Genomic DNA, 17,539 nt, shown 5'->3' with positions numbered 1-17,539 from the left:
AAAAAAAAGGACAAAGACAAGAAAAAAAATCATCCTGCGCATCAATCTTTCATTCTCACTGCACTCATATATCTGTGGTGAACCTCTTAATATGGTCCTGCCACTGGGTGGACAACAGAGACATTTAGTCATTAGTAACAAATGATCAGGACAAGAGAGGGCAACAACTCAAGGCCAGTGGTGTGATACTACTTCACCGTTGGATATCACAGTCTGTCACCAAAATGGGCTCTAAAGATCTTCCATTTGTATGGCTAACAGTAATTCTATATTGCAATATCAACAAGACCCACCAATAGGTAATTGCTATAATTATGTAGATAAAATTTAAAATGTTTTTTCTTTATCTAATCCAAGATGACTAGAACTAATGACAGAAAGACAAATAATAAGACGTCATTGTCAAGGTTGCTACAATCTGACATTTTCTTTAAATGATGTCATTCCAATATTGATGAGTAAATTGTTGTTGTCCCCTTTTTTGAAGCACCTTGCTCCAGTTTTCTTCAGGTTACCCTTTTGTCGTGGAGACTATTAGTTTCTTCCTTTTTCTGTTTGTGTTTTACATGTATTTTGATTTCAATAAATCTTGCAAAGCAACTCCTTGGCTCAAGTCATCTGCTATGGCGTCCAAACGTACTTCCACCTCTTCAAACCGTAACACTATCCAGGCTGACTGGAGGCGAAAGGTGGACTAAGCTTAAAAGTGATGGCCATTCAATTGTAGGGTCCGCACAGACATAGACAACCATATTAATCATTACTGCTTCAGCTAAGGATGCAGCCAAATGTTAGGAGGACAATTTCAATGATATTTTTTGGTGTTTTTATTCTTCATGCTGCCCAGTGATGTCTTTTTATTTCTGTATCGCAATGACATGATCTGTCAACAAATGTTATAAATAGACGATTAGAGCAGGGATGACCAAACTATTCCACAAAGGGCTGGAATGGGTGCAGGTTTTTGTTCCAACTGATCCACCAGAGAAAAATTAACCAATGTAGATTCTTCGGAAACTAGCAGCACCTGGCGGGAAGTAAGTGATTACCCTTTCAAGACATTAGATTGCCGAAAATGTATTCTCCTCTTTTTCTGGAATGACAATCTGCACCCAACTGCTGTCCTTGAGCACCGGTTTGGGCACCTGTTTGTTAGAGCATCTCTCCAGAGTATTCTGTTATGTTGACAACAATACTTATCAATTTGTCTGGCTTAATTATGCAAAAGGACACACTTGATATTCTGATGTTTGTTGACACAAGAATTTTGAGAGAAATGCTACTGGTTTTAAGGCAAGAACTGCTTTTGCAGGTAATCCATAGTGTTTTGTTACTTGTACAAATTGGTTGGGAAAATCCACAAACTGAGGACAATTCGATAAAATGTCCCAAGACGACTGAGAAACCTACGAAGTCCATTCAGTATGTGACGGATCAGTGCTTTTTTAAATGAGATTTTATTTCCTGTTTGATGTAATACCAACATTAAATAGACTAGAAACTTTCTTTTAATGTAAAAAAAGAAAAAGAAAAGCACTCACAAAAACACTAATGATAAGAAAAACAAGATGATGTACTGGAAAAATTAAAGGGAATTGGTTTAGGCAAGATCTAAAGCTGCAGAATTTTGTGGAATTCCCGTCAGATGACCTTGGTTTGTGACAAATCGAATTAGAGATAACTGAGGAAGTCTTTGAAATAAACCTAATGTTTACAGAGAGTCTAATGTCATTTATTGGGAGGAATTTCTCTCAAATAACACCAGGTCAGGGATCTTTTTGCACACTGAGTCCACTGTATGCCACATATAGAATGAAAATGAAGGAGTATTTTTAAGATCAAGGCCTTGCAGTGACATACGAATTGAGTCACACGGGTATAATAAACCAATTTGTGACTTGGATTTAGGTGGCAAATCTTTTGAGGGGGTAATATACGTCTCAAAGTTTCACACAGATCATTACAGTGTTTAACTAACAAGCATGTTGGCGCCCTCATACTGATCACTGGAGACTTCAATCTTCCTCTTGCCGATCATGAACTGTAAAATCATTATGAAATAAAAATGTGTGGCCTGGTTGTTTTACAAGGGAGCTCATCTAGAGGTGTTTGGAATGGGAATTATCAGGATTAGTTTTATTATAGCTTTTTTATGAGTATGTGAAGTGTTTTCAAGGTCAATAGAAATGATTGGTCTATTTGGGCTAATGAAAATAATCACAAAACATTCAAGTTTTGTCCTCAAACTTAATTTTAAAACCTTTTCCCTGATTTTCGAGTCAATGTCGTTAGAAATGAACATATTGAATGCAAAACATTGTGAGGGCAATACATCAACTGACCTGGTCAAGACATCACAAGCTTTTATTTAATAAAAATAGTAATTTAGTAATCTCGTTCATTTTTTTTTTTTTTGCATTCAATTTATTGCCTCTTGTCGGAAATCAGCTGGAGTAGGCTCCAGCACCCCACACCACCCTACTGAGGAGAAAGCGGTTCAGAAAATGAGATGAGATGAGAAGTTTTCTTCTTCTTCGGATTGAATTAATTCTTTTTACATGGCTAACAAAAAAATGATTTATTTGATAATGAGGCGACAACAAATATCACTATCACTTCTCAAACCCTTGACATGGTCATGATGATAAGCTAAACCATGACTGCAAATGCAGAGATTAAGATGTAGATACGGTAGCAGACACATTGAACAAGGAATTTGGATTGACAAGTGGCAAGTTCTTACCCCGACACAGAACCAACGAATTATCCACAGGACCTCTGGTTGGGTTAAAGCCGATTTTAGTCTATTTTATTATTCATTGTTAATTGTCTGGGGATAGAGGGTTCTTTTAGTATCCCCCTCGTTTCTTTTCACTTGACATTCCTGACGGGGAAAATCCGGAATTCCTAATGGTGCTCAGAACATTACATATTCAGGAAGAAATGCTGAATCCCTTACAATCACCGTCTGTAGGAATCTGAATGGACAAATCCAGCACACAGGGAAAAAAATGACATAACTTGTATGTATGTAACATCCTTAATATTTTCCTTTGACAGCCTTGCTTTGTTTCAAATGTGTTTTCAAACCAAGTACACAGATGAAACCCCAGCAAAGGAATTTCTGCTGCAACTCAATGAAATGGCTTATGGGAGGCAAATTGAATGTAGGACTTTGCCAGACAATGACCGGGTTTGAGCAGACCGCTATACCCTGGAGCCGGGTGATGAAGAAGAGCAACATAGAAAAGAATGGGATCTTTGTGGGTCCCCCCCAAAATTTCAAGCCCCCTTCCAGGATGCAGGAAAACCTGACCCAGGAGGACATGTCCCCCCAGGGGGAATAAGAAGACAAATTATTGTATAAATAATAACTGAGCAACTGACTGACAATGTTTGCAACAGTGATGTAGCAACATAAGCCACCATGGAGAAAACTCTTCACTGGTGTGGAAACAAACTAACCACCAGATTTTTTTTTGAATTGGATTTGCTCAAATTAAGCTCTTTTGTAAACATTCGATAACGTTCAAAGAAGGCGTAAGATTTTTGAAAATGACATTAGCTACGATAATACGAGTCATCTGACATGAATAGCTCTAATTTGAAGTATAGATTGTTTTTGAGCTGAATTCTATCATGATAATTCAATTTGTTGTACTGGGATGCTTTCTCAAGTCAATAGTCACATGTTCACTTGTACCAATTTAGTTCTTGTGACATTAAAAGCCAAATGCAAGCCAGAAAAAGACTAACAGCGACACTTTGATGATTCATTAAATTGTCTGCTTGACCTTATTCTCCTTGTGTTCATCCTGAGGGGAATGCAAAAGAATTGGTGTTTTCCATGCCATGGATCTCATGGATTCCTACAGTGTCAAATGAAACTGGGATTTCACACATTTCAAGCTAAACACGTAGTAGGACGTTAGTTTTAAGAGCAACAAAAGGAGTTGCTACTATATAAATGCATTAAAGTTGTTTAATAAGAACATACAATAAAGAGGCTGGCCAAGCAAACAATCTTTGACATGTTTCCAAGATCAAAAGAGGCGTCTACAGTTACATACCTGTCATCATCTACGCTTTATACGTATTTTATACATTTTTTACCATTTCAAATCATGTACGCCGTACACTGACTTTTGTACGGGGAATTTATTTTATTTCTTTTTAAATCGCCAATATTTATGAAATCCGATCTCAACAAGAACATCTTTTCTAAAATCCAGATAGTCTCGTAGGCTGTTAGCCAACGACGCTACTGTCATTGATCGTTACTATTGTCACGGTATACCAGCAAAAATTATCCTCAATCGTATGTATTTTTTTAGCGCTGCGTACGGCAATATCGATAAAGGATGACATGCGCATGCGTAGATATACATTGAGTAAATATCATGGAAGCAAGCATGGAGGAGCCACATAGTAAGAAACGAGTTACCGCGAGTAAACATGCGTCAATGTGGGGTTTGTACGTTTTTTTTAGGGGTTAGTACGGGGAATCATAATCATTTATAAGGGATGTTATCGGCAGAGGTTGACAGGTATGCACTTACCAATTCACTTCACTTGGGAAAAAATACTTCACAATTGTGTATGCACAGTTTAAATGTACATAGTGACCCTGGAAAAAATGTTTCAAAACACTATGAACATTCTGGTCATAGTAACAAAAAAAATGAGTTAAAGTTAATTTTTCCTATTATTTTCAGAGCAATTCACAATATATTCCGATGGTGATCAAGCCCGCAACAGCTCACTTGTTGGGTAGTGGACTCGGACCAGCATCTTAGCAAAGTCTAGCAACTGTAGCCAAGCCTGCTACCTCCAGATCTTCTTATTATTACATGCGAAGGGGGACTTGTGATCTTTTTAATTATTCGGCATTCATTTCTAGCTCCCCATTCAAAACTCAACAGGAGAATTGATTGCCTCAAAGTTCCACCTTTATAATCTCCCTCTCAGACAATAAATTATCGAAATCCGGGGCAAGGTGGCATAAGAACAGGCAGATTTCTTTCATAGGAGAGCAGAACTGTATCTCGTCAGTGTGATTGAGTCCAACACTAAATAGGAATGCTCTTTCTCACTTACTGAAAAGGGAGGGGGGAAAAATGTACACTTGTTATCTTGTGAACCCTCAAACATTCAAGATCGGGATCTCTTGAATGTCAGCGGCAGAAATGGAATTAACAAGAGGTCTTTTTATTGTCACAGAGGGTCATTAGGCTGCCAATCGGGGTAATTATGGAAATGATCTCCATGGCTCTTTGGAATGTTTTTCTGCTTCCATAAGGACTTGAAAGTGTTCAATCAGCTTCTCTCGTGGGAAAGTTCAGTCATAACTGCAAGTGTACCAGCAAAAATCAAATTAAGCAAAGACATTTCATTAGTATTTATGGCCCTGAGGCATTTGTAAAAGTGTAGAGCTGTAGAGTAATGGGGGAGTTTGGACAGGAGAATTATTACTTAATGACAAAGACCATACCTAGAAGACATACACACGATAATGAATAAGGGCCATTGATTGCATCTTTAAACAGGAATCTTGGGGGAATCTAAATTATTGATGCTTGTGTGCCTGACTTTGGACTTCCAGCACAAGCGGAAGGAAGGGCAGTCAACTTTTCATTTTCAGAGTTGCTAACATTTGAGTGAATTCAAAATATTTGTCAAATGTAAACAAATTTTAAACAACTTGGGCACGTGCATAGATAAATAGCTTCTTAATGTTATTGTTTATATCAGATGCACATAATTACGATTACGATTCCCCTTTTGTTTTCAAAAAGAGTAAAATTTCAAACATCCTTTCAACACATGCCCAACCAATCTAAATGTTTAAGTAAATTAAATGACTTTTCTCAGTTTTGCATTGTACTTTTTGATTGATCAAGAAGTAGTAGCTCTCCACCCAATGTAACATTTATACCACAACCTCCTCATTAGCAATATTAATACTTAACAAAATATTTTTTGATTGGTCGCTTTCATATTAGAAACTATTTCAAATGGACATTTTATATACTTAAATATAATTTTCCCACAAAATAAGGAGAATATATACTAGCAATGTATTCCAAATTACTATAAGATAATTCGAACTGTAATTAATAAAGTTTGTGATTGGACATAAGGATGGGTTCATTTTTGAATGAATGTTTGAATTGAATATAAAAAAGTCAACTATAATCTGAAATGTGTTGTTCCTGTTTAAAAAGATGCGGATGAAGATTTCACTCAAATGAAACTTACATGAGCTTTTGTTTTTTTGTTGATTTCAATTCTAAAAATGTTTCTTACAATAACAAATGATATCTACATGTTAACCACTTTAGTCTTTGCACATTTAATATTCACGGGAGGAAACTAGGGGAAATAAGATAACCGTGTGCCGTAAACTGTTATACCTGAATGGAATCACTAGGTCTGTTCAGTCCACTTAACCTCCCTTAATTGACAATTTAAAGGTGCAATTCTTAATTTGCATCATGACATTGATTAGTGTGTGGGATGTGCATTTTCCTGCTTTGATAACACAGGGGCTCACTTCAGAGAGCCAATAAGAGGGGCAGTGACAACCAAAATATGTTTTTTAGATCAAGTCCACAATTTGTGTGTATATAGAAAGCCTTTTGTGCACATTTATATAAGAATATATGCCATTTAAGGCACAATAATGCTTATTAACAATACATACAACTCTTTAAATCTGAATTTCAACCATATTATATGTTAATTTTATTAATCTCTTAAAGAACTGAGCTTTAATAAAGGTAAGGAGTCCCCCTAAATTGCATTTTTTGAATACATTATGTGCATGACTTTGATTATTAACATAATTGCATGCATATGGTTGTGTACTGTGATGATAAATGTATATTCATCAATAAGGAAATGGATGTTGAATGTAAGAAACACATTGAATTATAATAAAAAGGACGACTGCTAATGACATTGCACCAAAATATTCCTTTAGATCACTTAATTTTAGCCATTACTTAAAAAAAATAGTAATTTTTATTTATTTTTAATATTTTTTTATGTTCATTTATTTATTTGTATTCATAATGAAGTACAAATCCTCGAGTTTACCTCAAATTGTTAGACTTTTGGTTAAATATGTGCTGCAGGACTACTGGGCAAATTAGCACTTTTATTCTCTCAATGACTCAATTTTCAACCGGTTTGCATGTGTTTTGACACGGTGCTGAAATAGAAAGCTAATTTGCACTATTTACCACCGGAATCAATTCCACAGCACGCTCGTCGTGTCATCTTCATCTCAATGACAAAACGCCTACAAACTGGGGGACTTTACACGTACTTAACAAATCCACATTAATGGTAATCTGGATGCATTTAGTAAAAGGTGTCATTTTCCCACCACTGCTTCAGCGTTTAATGCAGTTTCTCGATTATTCTACTACGTTTTAGGCATTTTTTAGGAGTGAAATGTATTAATATTATTATAATTTGCATAAATTTCAATGAATATATACTGCGCACTATTAAAAATTATAACATGAATCCATGCGATGCCTGACTTCCTGCTCTCTAAATTTCAAATTAATACCCATGTAATGCATAGTTTAATATTTCATAGCCCGTACCGTGTCAGTCTCTTCAAATCCGCTACCTGCTGACATCTAACGGACAAAAACGGGCCTGATAAAAATGCATGTGTGTGTAGAATTCACGGAAAATTGTCATCGTAGCTTTATTATGCTGATCCACCAAGAAAAAAAACATGGTGAGTTGAGGGAAATGCTGATTAAAATGTTATTTAGAATCTTTTGAAATGCACACCCACGCTTATTTGTGCACGGAACGAGTAAAAAATGAGCTCCAATATTTTGTTTGACAGGCTGATAGAGCGAGAACTGCTGAAAATGAGGATATTTTCATAAAATAAAGCGCCACAAAGGGTTCATGCCATTGTCCCTGAAGCATTTAAATAACCAATAGGGTAAAATGTGATAATTTACCTTCAAAATAATGTATATTTTTGTCTCATTATCTCTATTATGATATGTTTCAACACAATATTAAAGATATACTGAACTAACAGCAATTTCTGACCTCGAAATGCATGTTGCTCAAAAACAAAATGTGGAAATTAAATGAATTTAATTTGTCACAAGAACAAAAATACAAAATTCAGTGGTCAAAATAATCTTTATTTTTGCAGTGTGAGTATTTTCATGAAGGGAAAAAATGAAAAATGTTCAAAATGTAGGCATGAAATACTATTATAATAGTTGATTTTCCCCACTTTGCACAGCTCAAAGACGTTTTTGAAGGATCATCAATGTCATGGTAAATTAAACCTATACACAAAATAATGATGTAATATTTGCGTTTAGAAGATTGTGTTAGATCTAAAAACTCATGTCTCACTCCATATTTTACTACAGTATTTTGCCATTTATAATATATATGTTTTTTTACAGGTGACCCTGACCTTTGATCCCACCAAAGTGGAATTGAATGCAATGTATATATGAAAGAGAAAGAGAGAGAGAGGAGGAAAAACTCACCCAAATTAGCAAAGCATCACCTTATTATGATCACAATGATTAATTTGTATACCTTGCCTTGGGTTGATCACGTGATGTTTCCTTTCTATCACCTGTCTTCCAATACGGTACACACGGAGATAGTGCACACGCACACGATTTATCTTGTTATACTAAAAGGTTCGGTCGCGCTAAGCCGTGCGTGTGTGCTTAAATGTACATTTCATTAACAAACTGCAGTGGTGTAAGGGCGGATTTATGAGGCTTCAAAAGATCACAGGAAGGACGACTGTGCTGCAAGCGAGCTATATCAGACACTTTTCACACTACACTGCCGCAGAGCCTTATTTAAATAAGAAAAAATATACGTACATATATATGTATAAAAAATACACCTGCACTTGCCTAGATGCAATAAAGATAGTGTCAATTAATAAATAGGGGCATGTTCAAATATATGCAATTCATATATAAATAATAATCTGCAAATCCAAAGATGTGTCATGGCTGTTTTCTTTAAATGAGTCCTAAGTAGTCCGTATTGACGGCCTCTTAGATCACAAAGGTCGGGCAAAGATCAACACTAGAAAGAAGACACGGGTTTCCCTCATCTGACCCCGATGAGCATTAATGATAGGGTTTCATTATTTCATTATCACCGTTTATTATTCATAGATGACACAAGACTGGGGTTATGCTTTTATGCCGTGAAGATGAAATAAAAGGAGAAAGGGGAAAGTGAAAATAAAGACAATTCTGTGTTGGGAAATACTGAATAATATTTTATTCCGATAATATAACAATATTATGTAATATTTTTAAAATATTTTATTGTCGAGGAAACAAATGCATTCGTTAATTGGCAATACAACTGGTAATTTCCATATATTTCTGTTTTTAAATAGGTTTTTTTGCACTATTATTTCATTATTGTCGATTTTGGATATTTTTATAAACCACAAAATGGCTTTCAGCTTTGAGAAAAAATACTTTAATCGCATGCATGCTGGTTCAAATGAAACAATGCTGTGTATTAAATCATTATTAGTGATTTCTTTAAAGGTTTGCAGTAAAGCAAGCGTGTTTTTTCGCCTCCATGTTCTCTTGCAGCTCACCTTCATGTGTCTGAATGATGGTCTCTTTGCATTCCCCCGCTGGTGCATTTCCTACTGTTTTCAAATGTAAAAACATGCAATGATCGGAGTCGTTAACACCTCTTCCAAACTCTTAAGGAAATTCGTTATTCTCTCCATTCATTGCTGCTGCTCAATATCCTTCCCACCCCCGGGCTAATCCTGCGGGAATAAATAGACTTGAATTGACGTTTTGCATTTACAAATACAAATAGGGGGAGAGCAAAACTTCAGGTATGACGCATTCCATTTAAACTGCAAGTAAAATAGTTGTGCATTAATAATTGCAATTTAAAAAGACATAGAGAAATGAATCAATCATCCAACCTGAAGTGTGGTCGATTGCATTCAGCAGCTTTGGTGAAATTTGCAAAGTTAATCGGCAATTGTTTCACGCGCTCGCGTTAATGCGCGTTGGATCGTTCAATCAGGCGGAGCAATTTTCTCTCTCTCTCTTTCTCATTTTCTCTCCCCCTTTCTCTCTCTCTCCTCCTCTTCCTTGTTTTCCTCCCGTTTGCGTTAAATGGTCTATGACGGGCAAGCCCAGAAACAAGCGGAAAGCAGGACTGCTTTGTTGACAAATCCATGAAACAACTCCAGTTTGCATGGTTTAACAGCGGGTTGCGGGGAAGAAGAAGCAAAGGGGGGAGAGGGTGATGTCGTCATATAACCACGTGGTAAGACCCTCATCATATACTGGGCTTGGTGGAGGTTGAGGTGGTGGTGGTGGTGGTGGCAGGCGGTGGGGGGTAATTTATCAGAGAGTCCCTTTTAAAAGCTGCGACCTTTAAAAGCATGTGACATCAAGTGTGGCTCCCGGACGGGACAAAAAGTGCGCAAGTAAGACGGACGGAAAGACGGACGGAGGCGTCAAGGCACGAGTCGCCTTACTTCCACGCAACTTGCTGGGCTTTTGAAAGAAGTTTCTCTTTCTCCTTCTTTGGACAGAGAGACATCCGAGCTCTTGACAGGGGCCGGCGCAAAGTCAACAGACGCGGTTCTGAGACCTACCCATCACAACCATCGCTTGTTTTGGCTCCAAGACATTTTTTTCTTTCTTTCTTTCTTCTTTTTTTTGGAAAAGAACTCTAAGTAAGCCGTGAGATGACCCTATCTGGAGGCAGCGAAAGAGCCAACGACATGTCCGGTCAGACGGTTCTCACGGCGGAGGACGTGGACATTGACGTGGTGGGTGAGGGGGATGATGACTGCATGGAGCGGGACAGTGACTGCGATAGTCCCGGGGTGGGCATCCTACACGACCTCCGGGACGAGGAGGACATTGAGGTGGATAAAGACGACATGAGATCCGGTGGTGGGAGTCCGTGCTGCGAGAGTTCCGGGGAAGGGGACAACAGCGCTGGAAAGGGGGACGAGCAGAGCGCCACGCCGGGTGGTCCACTCCAGAAACCCAAAAGCAGTCTGGTGAAGCCGCCTTATTCGTACATCGCGCTCATCACCATGGCCATCCTCCAAAGTCCGCAGAAGAAGCTTACCCTTAGCGGCATTTGCGAATTCATCAGCAACCGTTTCCCTTACTACCGGGAGAAGTTCCCAGCCTGGCAAAACTCCATCCGCCACAATTTATCGCTCAATGACTGCTTCGTCAAAATCCCCCGGGAACCTGGCAACCCCGGTAAGGGCAACTACTGGACCCTAGACCCAGCTTCGGAGGACATGTTCGACAACGGCAGCTTCCTCAGGAGGAGGAAAAGGTTCAAGCGAGTTCAGCCGGACGTTCTCAGGGACCAGACTGCTCTTATGATGCAAAGTTTCGGGGCGTACGGTCTCGGGGGTCCTTACGGGAGGCACTACGGCATCCATCCGGCTGCGTATTCACACCCGGCAGCGGCATTGCAATACCCCTACATGCCCCCCGTGGGGCCCTTGCTTCCCCCGGGCGTTCCTTTACTACCGTCGGCCGAGTTGAACCGCAAAGCTTTCAACTCCCAGCTTAGCCCTGGCTTGCAACTTCAACTGAACAGTCTTAGCACGGCGTCCATGATCAAGTCCGAGCCCTCCAGTAGACCTTCCTTCAGCATAGAGAACATCATCGGAGTGTCCAGCTCGTCGTCGTCCACCGCCGGCTCGGCTCAGGCCTTCTTGCGGCCTCCGGTGACTGTTCAGTCGGCCCTACTAAGCGCGCAGTCCCTCTCCCTCAGCCGGACCACCGCAGCTATCGCCCCCATCCTCAGTGTACCTTCCAGTATTCTTTCCGGACATGTTTTATCACCCGGCACGGCTAAATGGCCATCACAGTGACTTTTATCCCGACGACAAAACATATTTTTATATATTGATACACTATTACAGCAAAGGGGCGTGTAATAGGTAGTAGCACTGGACGATGTGTAATATATGTAAAGAATCTTCACAAGCAGAGAAACGTTTAAAAAAGGAAATATTTCTGTACAGGTAATATTTGTAAATATTTGTTTTAAATGATTTTTTTGTTTTTCTGTCGGTTTTTGTTTGATTACCATTAGAGATGTGTGATCATTAGTTTACATTTTTTTGTACTGGAAGCAGGATGTGGAAAATTTGCTTCATTTTTCCTATAAGACACAAAAAGCTCTGAAATAGAATGTTTATTATAAGGGGTTTGGGGGGGGGGGGGGGGTCCAGTATATGTAATTCAACGTAGGTATATTGTGTTGTACACTGGCTTTATTTGTAAATAAATCAGATAAATAATTGAATACAATTTATCCATTTCCCTTATTATTTTTTTATATTCACTGCGGACATTCCAATAGTGAAAATACTGATATATTAAAATGTTAAACCAAAGTATTTTTCACGTTATTATTTTATATACCAAATGATATGTAAAATTACACTGTTTTAATTTTATTATATAATACGACAACGTGCTAATGTATGAGGCGGAATATTTATATTTGCAGCCTATTTTACCTCATGATTATTCTTTCTATAGTGAAAACGTACGCGTTTTATATATGACGCATGCCAGTACAATTGGTTTAGATTCATAAACCTGCAATGGAAGATCAAATATATTTACCATTCAAAACTATGCAATCATAAAACAGGTGAAAAACACAATTTACTTATTCAAAAAAATCCACGTATAACAGAAAGTATTTCTACAATATATTTGCAGTCTAAAGATTTTTTTTTAAATAAATTGAAAAACTTCCTTCTGACAATTTAAAACCCACACACCTGCATCCGTAATATATCTAACATCTCCAGTTGGAAGCAAAACAGAATAAACATTGAGTTAAGTTATTACATTTGGACTGAGATCGGACAGGAGACCTTATAATATTACATCACTGCTGGTGTCGTTTTACAGGATTCGGTGGCTCGTCTTCGTCAAAGATCACAGTTTCAACAGTTTCGCAGTTGTGTCTGGCTAATCACTTTTACACAAACAGCAAATGGTGCGTGTTCGTGCGCGCGGCCCTGCTTTGCGCTTGTGCGCGCTCTATATATATCCAATCCCCATGGGAAAGAGAAAGGAGCCTCACACTCAGTGCTTTAGTTCACAGTCAGACACCGAAGAAGGTGAAGATGATGCAAAACCCTTCAGTAATTACACACATTTCATAGTAGTAGTAGTATTTTTTTGAAACTGCAAACTATTATAGACAATTGTATTAGGGTTTAAAAAACATAATATAAGTGATATTGTAATTATTACAAAAATAATAACGTCATATTTTGCAGTTGATGATGGAGTTGTGCACGTTTTGTAATAGGATTGGAAGCATTTTAGTCATTTAAAAAAAAGTATTTGTTTGGAATAAAATTTCGATGGGAAATGAGACCTTGCTGGAAACACAAACGTGCACACACAGTTAACAAGGTTGCTCTGTCAGTGGTGTTTTCATCTCCACTTCATTTTCGTCATCCGAGGTGAGAGCAAATCCGGTTTCGAGTGACTGAAGTCGTTAAAGCATTTTCACGGGCGTGCACTGTTTCACTCTTTCAGATGTTGCAGCCGAGATGAAGAAACACTACTCGTGCCACTAGGGCATGTTACCTATTTGACACTAGAACAAAATAATTCATCATAATTTCTTATCAGTTGATTCACCCAAATTGTCCAATGTATAGAAATATAATAGGCATTTTTTCATTAAATGTACTATGTGGATTTTTTTTATATTTCATTAGAGCAACCTTTCACAAATTTCTGACAGGTCGAATATGTATGTAAAGGATTTTATATATATATATATATATATATATATATATATATATATATATATATATATATATATATATATATATATATATATATATATATATATATATATATATATATATATATATATATATATATATATATATATATATATATATATATATATATATATATATATATATATATACACACACACACACACACAAATGGTAGCATATTTAAATACTGTAAGTAATGTAAGTGCAAACATGCTATTGGCAAATATCCATCATCTTGTTTGTAGCTGTACATTTAGAGGCCTCTCTCAATAACATAGTGAAGCAACTGTTCTACAATACCAAGAGGGCAAAGTTCACATTGTCTAGTTACTCTTATTCCACATGTTATTTACAAATATCTCACAATTTCAGTTTTAAATGTCGTAAAAATTGGATCAAAAAGAAGGAAAAATGTTTTATGTTCAAATGGAATAAGGCCAAGCCATTTACCAATAGAATGAATGTCTGTTCGTGTTTGTAAATCAAGTCAACTGACCAATAATTAGGACAAATATATAGCTAAAGCAGACAACAGTGTAAACAGCAAGTAGTAAAAAATACACAAAAATACACTGCTCTGAAGCAAATGTGTATGCTAAACACTGTTGAATTTATTCAGGATATTTTACCAAAGTCGCAAACACAATTCCTTCATTCTTCCATAGGGTTGTGAGCAAATCGAAGCCCGTGCCAGCTGACTGTGGGTAAAAGGGAGGGTACAGATAGACGTAAATACTCATATTCACACCGATATTAGCCATTAGAGTCTACAATTAAGATAACATGCTTCTGGACTGTGGGAAAGTCCATGTTGGAATGAAAGCCTCTCCACTATGTCGGAGATATGTTAACCACCTGTCCATTGCTCTGCCAAAACAATTCAATTTATTTGTGTCACATTCCAGCATAGTTTGTTTGAGGGGAACAGGCAAATGATGTTGGGGTAAGACAATTACTAATTGTAATTATAATAAAAAAAATTAGCAGAAATTTGTCATTGGGCTAACATAGAAGAAAAAGGCATATGACCTTTAAAATGACCTTTTTTGTAGCTATCTATAGGAATTTAGTATAATTGTTTCATTCAAAATTAAAAGGGTTCTCGTTGAGTGTATCATATCTGAAAAGCAGTTAACTGCATTGAAATCATAACTTGGCTGTTTGAATAAATGTGAGAATGAATGGTTGTTGTATTAATGTGTCAGTCTTGGGATTGAATGGTTATCAGCCAAGGCTTTGACCTCTACTCACTCTAAAACAGCTGAGATGGACTGCAGCTTTCCCTGGCCACCAGCATGATGAGTAGTGGAGAAAATTAATTTATGGTAAACATAAGTTGAAAAACAATACTTATTTGACCTATAATATAACCTACATTTTAGCGTTGTTTTTCTTTTTAAATACACATAATGATTTTATAACAATTTTAACTATGCGGCCCGGTGATGAGTGGAAAGCGTGTTGGCCTCTCAATTCTAGGGTCAAGGGTTCAATCTCAGTTCGGTCCTCACTGTGTGGAGTTTCCTTGTTCTCCCCGGGCTTGTGTGGGATTCCTCTGGGTACCCCGGTTTTCTCCCAAATCCCTAAAAACATGCATGTTAGGTTGGTTCAACACTCTAAATTGCTATAGGTGTGCGATTGGCTGGCCACCGATTCTGGGTGTCCATAGTTGGCTGGGATAGGCTCAGTAAAATGTGTCTACTTTCGAAAAATCCATGTTACGGAGTCATGGGGGGTGCTGGAGCCTATCCCAGCTGACTATAGGCACCAGTCGGGGGGCACCCTAAAAAGGTGGCCAGCCAATCGGAGGGCGCCATGAGATGGACAACCATTCGCACTCACACTCATACCTAGGGATGATTTAGAATGCTCAATCAGCATAGCATGCATATTTTTGGGATGTGGCAGGATACCGGAGTACCAGGAGAAAACCCACACGAGCCCGGGGACAACATACAACACTCAACACTGTGCGGAGCCACCTGGCATTGAAACTTGGACCCTAGAACTGTGAGGCAGACACGCTAACCACTCAGCTACTACGCCGCCGAAAAGATTACCCGTGAGCATAAAATATTTAAATTTGATCAGGAGCGACATATATTAATGAAAATCCGGCAGTATGCAGAGGCCAGCAAAAATGACCAAATAATGTTTTGAACGGGAACATTCTGGCCATTTAAGACATAGTCTTGGAAAATTATTAAAAATGACAAGAATGGTAATGAGAAATAATACAAATAAATGAATAATACTAATGAAAATTTATCTTTAAATGTACTGATAAACTATTCATTAATTAACAAAACAAATATTTAAAACATGAAATTCCTGGAAAACATCTGTACCAAGACAATGAATTGTGTGTAGTAATTTATTCCAACATTAAATTCCACAACACACTGCCACTGGAAAAGTCCTCCACAATAACCAGGTCATCTTCTCCACCACAAGCAATAGCCTTCTTGAGAAAGGAGACCAAAGACAGTAAATGTAGGCACAGCAGTTACTGAATATTTAAAAAGGCATCAAGATGAAGCAATAAATGACAAAGTAAAGCTGATGTGGCCATCATTAATAACTAATGACTATCGGTGAGTTATTGGCTGCTGGCTTTGTAATGAAAGTGTCATTGCAAATCAGCAGTTGTCCAAGGTTATTATTATTTATACATAATTGATGCCACAACCACAAGGAACATGTCTACCTAACACCTTAGGACCAAAGACGGTGGTGTCAACAGAAGAAAAGGTCACTGAGGAGAATATACCTGTGAGGTGAGGACGCTTTATTAATCCCACTTCTGTATACAGACTATCAAAAACTACAGGCTATGCATGATATTGCCATGTTCCATCACTGAAAACCATTCATATTTTCTGCAACCTTAAATCCAATGAACTTGGGACATTAAAAAAAAAAAACAATAACAGTATACAATAATTTTGAAATTCTGTTCAATTTGTATTTATTTGAAAGCACTACAAGGCCTTTTTAATGTTGATAACATTATAGTTTTTAGAAAGTAATCATAAACTAATTTTATGGCCACAAAACGTTCCAAAAGCCAAAGAACAATGTCATTTTTAACAATCTTATATCATATCACCTATCACCAGTAATTATTGAAGCTTTGTAGGTGTATTTTTTATTTATTTTTGCATGGTATACAGTTTCAATTGTTCACCAGCTAGGTTTTGTAATGTTCATAGTTTATTTTATAATCCGCCAAAGATTTTCAATGTGAGACTAGGTTGGAATCAGACCTGTTCAGACATTCAGATGTAGAGAGCCATGTTTAGTTCCTGGACTAAATAGCTATGCTGTTGTAAAACGTGTAGAATGTGATTTGGCATTGTCTTGCTGAAATAAGCAAGGGTGTCCAAGCAAATGACATTGCTTGGAGGGCAGCATATGTTTCTCTAAAACGTGTTTGTACCTATCAGCAAATCAGTGTTTAAATTACCCAACCAACTGGGACGAACTAAGGCCTGACCCAGACTACATGATTTTTGGGGATTTCCTAAAAACCTCAGTGTTAGATGACATGACATTTCTTGGAACAGGCGATTTGTGACACTAGAAAACCAGAGCATGCCTGATCATCAACACAATTGAGTGTCCTAATATACAGTCAACATGTAAGTGTCATGCTGGTGATGAGAAATCAAA

The 17,539-nt window shown here is 37.5% G+C and overlaps 1 protein-coding gene across 1 annotated transcript; it reads left to right on the top strand.

Annotated features, from left to right (window-relative positions):
- Window positions 1–10,399: 10,399 nt before the first annotated feature.
- On the top strand, window positions 10,400–12,235 carry foxd3 (forkhead box D3). Its single transcript, XM_077717195.1, has one exon. The coding sequence runs from the start codon at window positions 10,760–10,762 to the stop codon at window positions 11,915–11,917; it is 1,158 nt and encodes a 385-aa protein (XP_077573321.1). The 5' UTR covers window positions 10,400–10,759; the 3' UTR covers window positions 11,918–12,235.
- The last annotated feature ends 5,304 nt before the right edge of the window (window positions 12,236–17,539 follow it).

Source organism: Stigmatopora nigra, chromosome 5 (assembly GCF_051989575.1).
Source record: "Stigmatopora nigra isolate UIUO_SnigA chromosome 5, RoL_Snig_1.1, whole genome shotgun sequence".
NCBI lineage: Eukaryota > Metazoa > Chordata > Actinopteri > Syngnathiformes > Syngnathidae > Stigmatopora > Stigmatopora nigra.
The sequence above is the reverse complement of the archived record's forward strand: the minus strand, read 5'-3'. Positions and strand labels throughout refer to the sequence as shown.

Coding starts and splice junctions, on each gene's coding strand:
- foxd3 (XM_077717195.1), top strand. CDS start 10,760: ATGACCCTATCTGGAGGCAGCGAAAGAGCCAACGACATGTCCGGTCAG.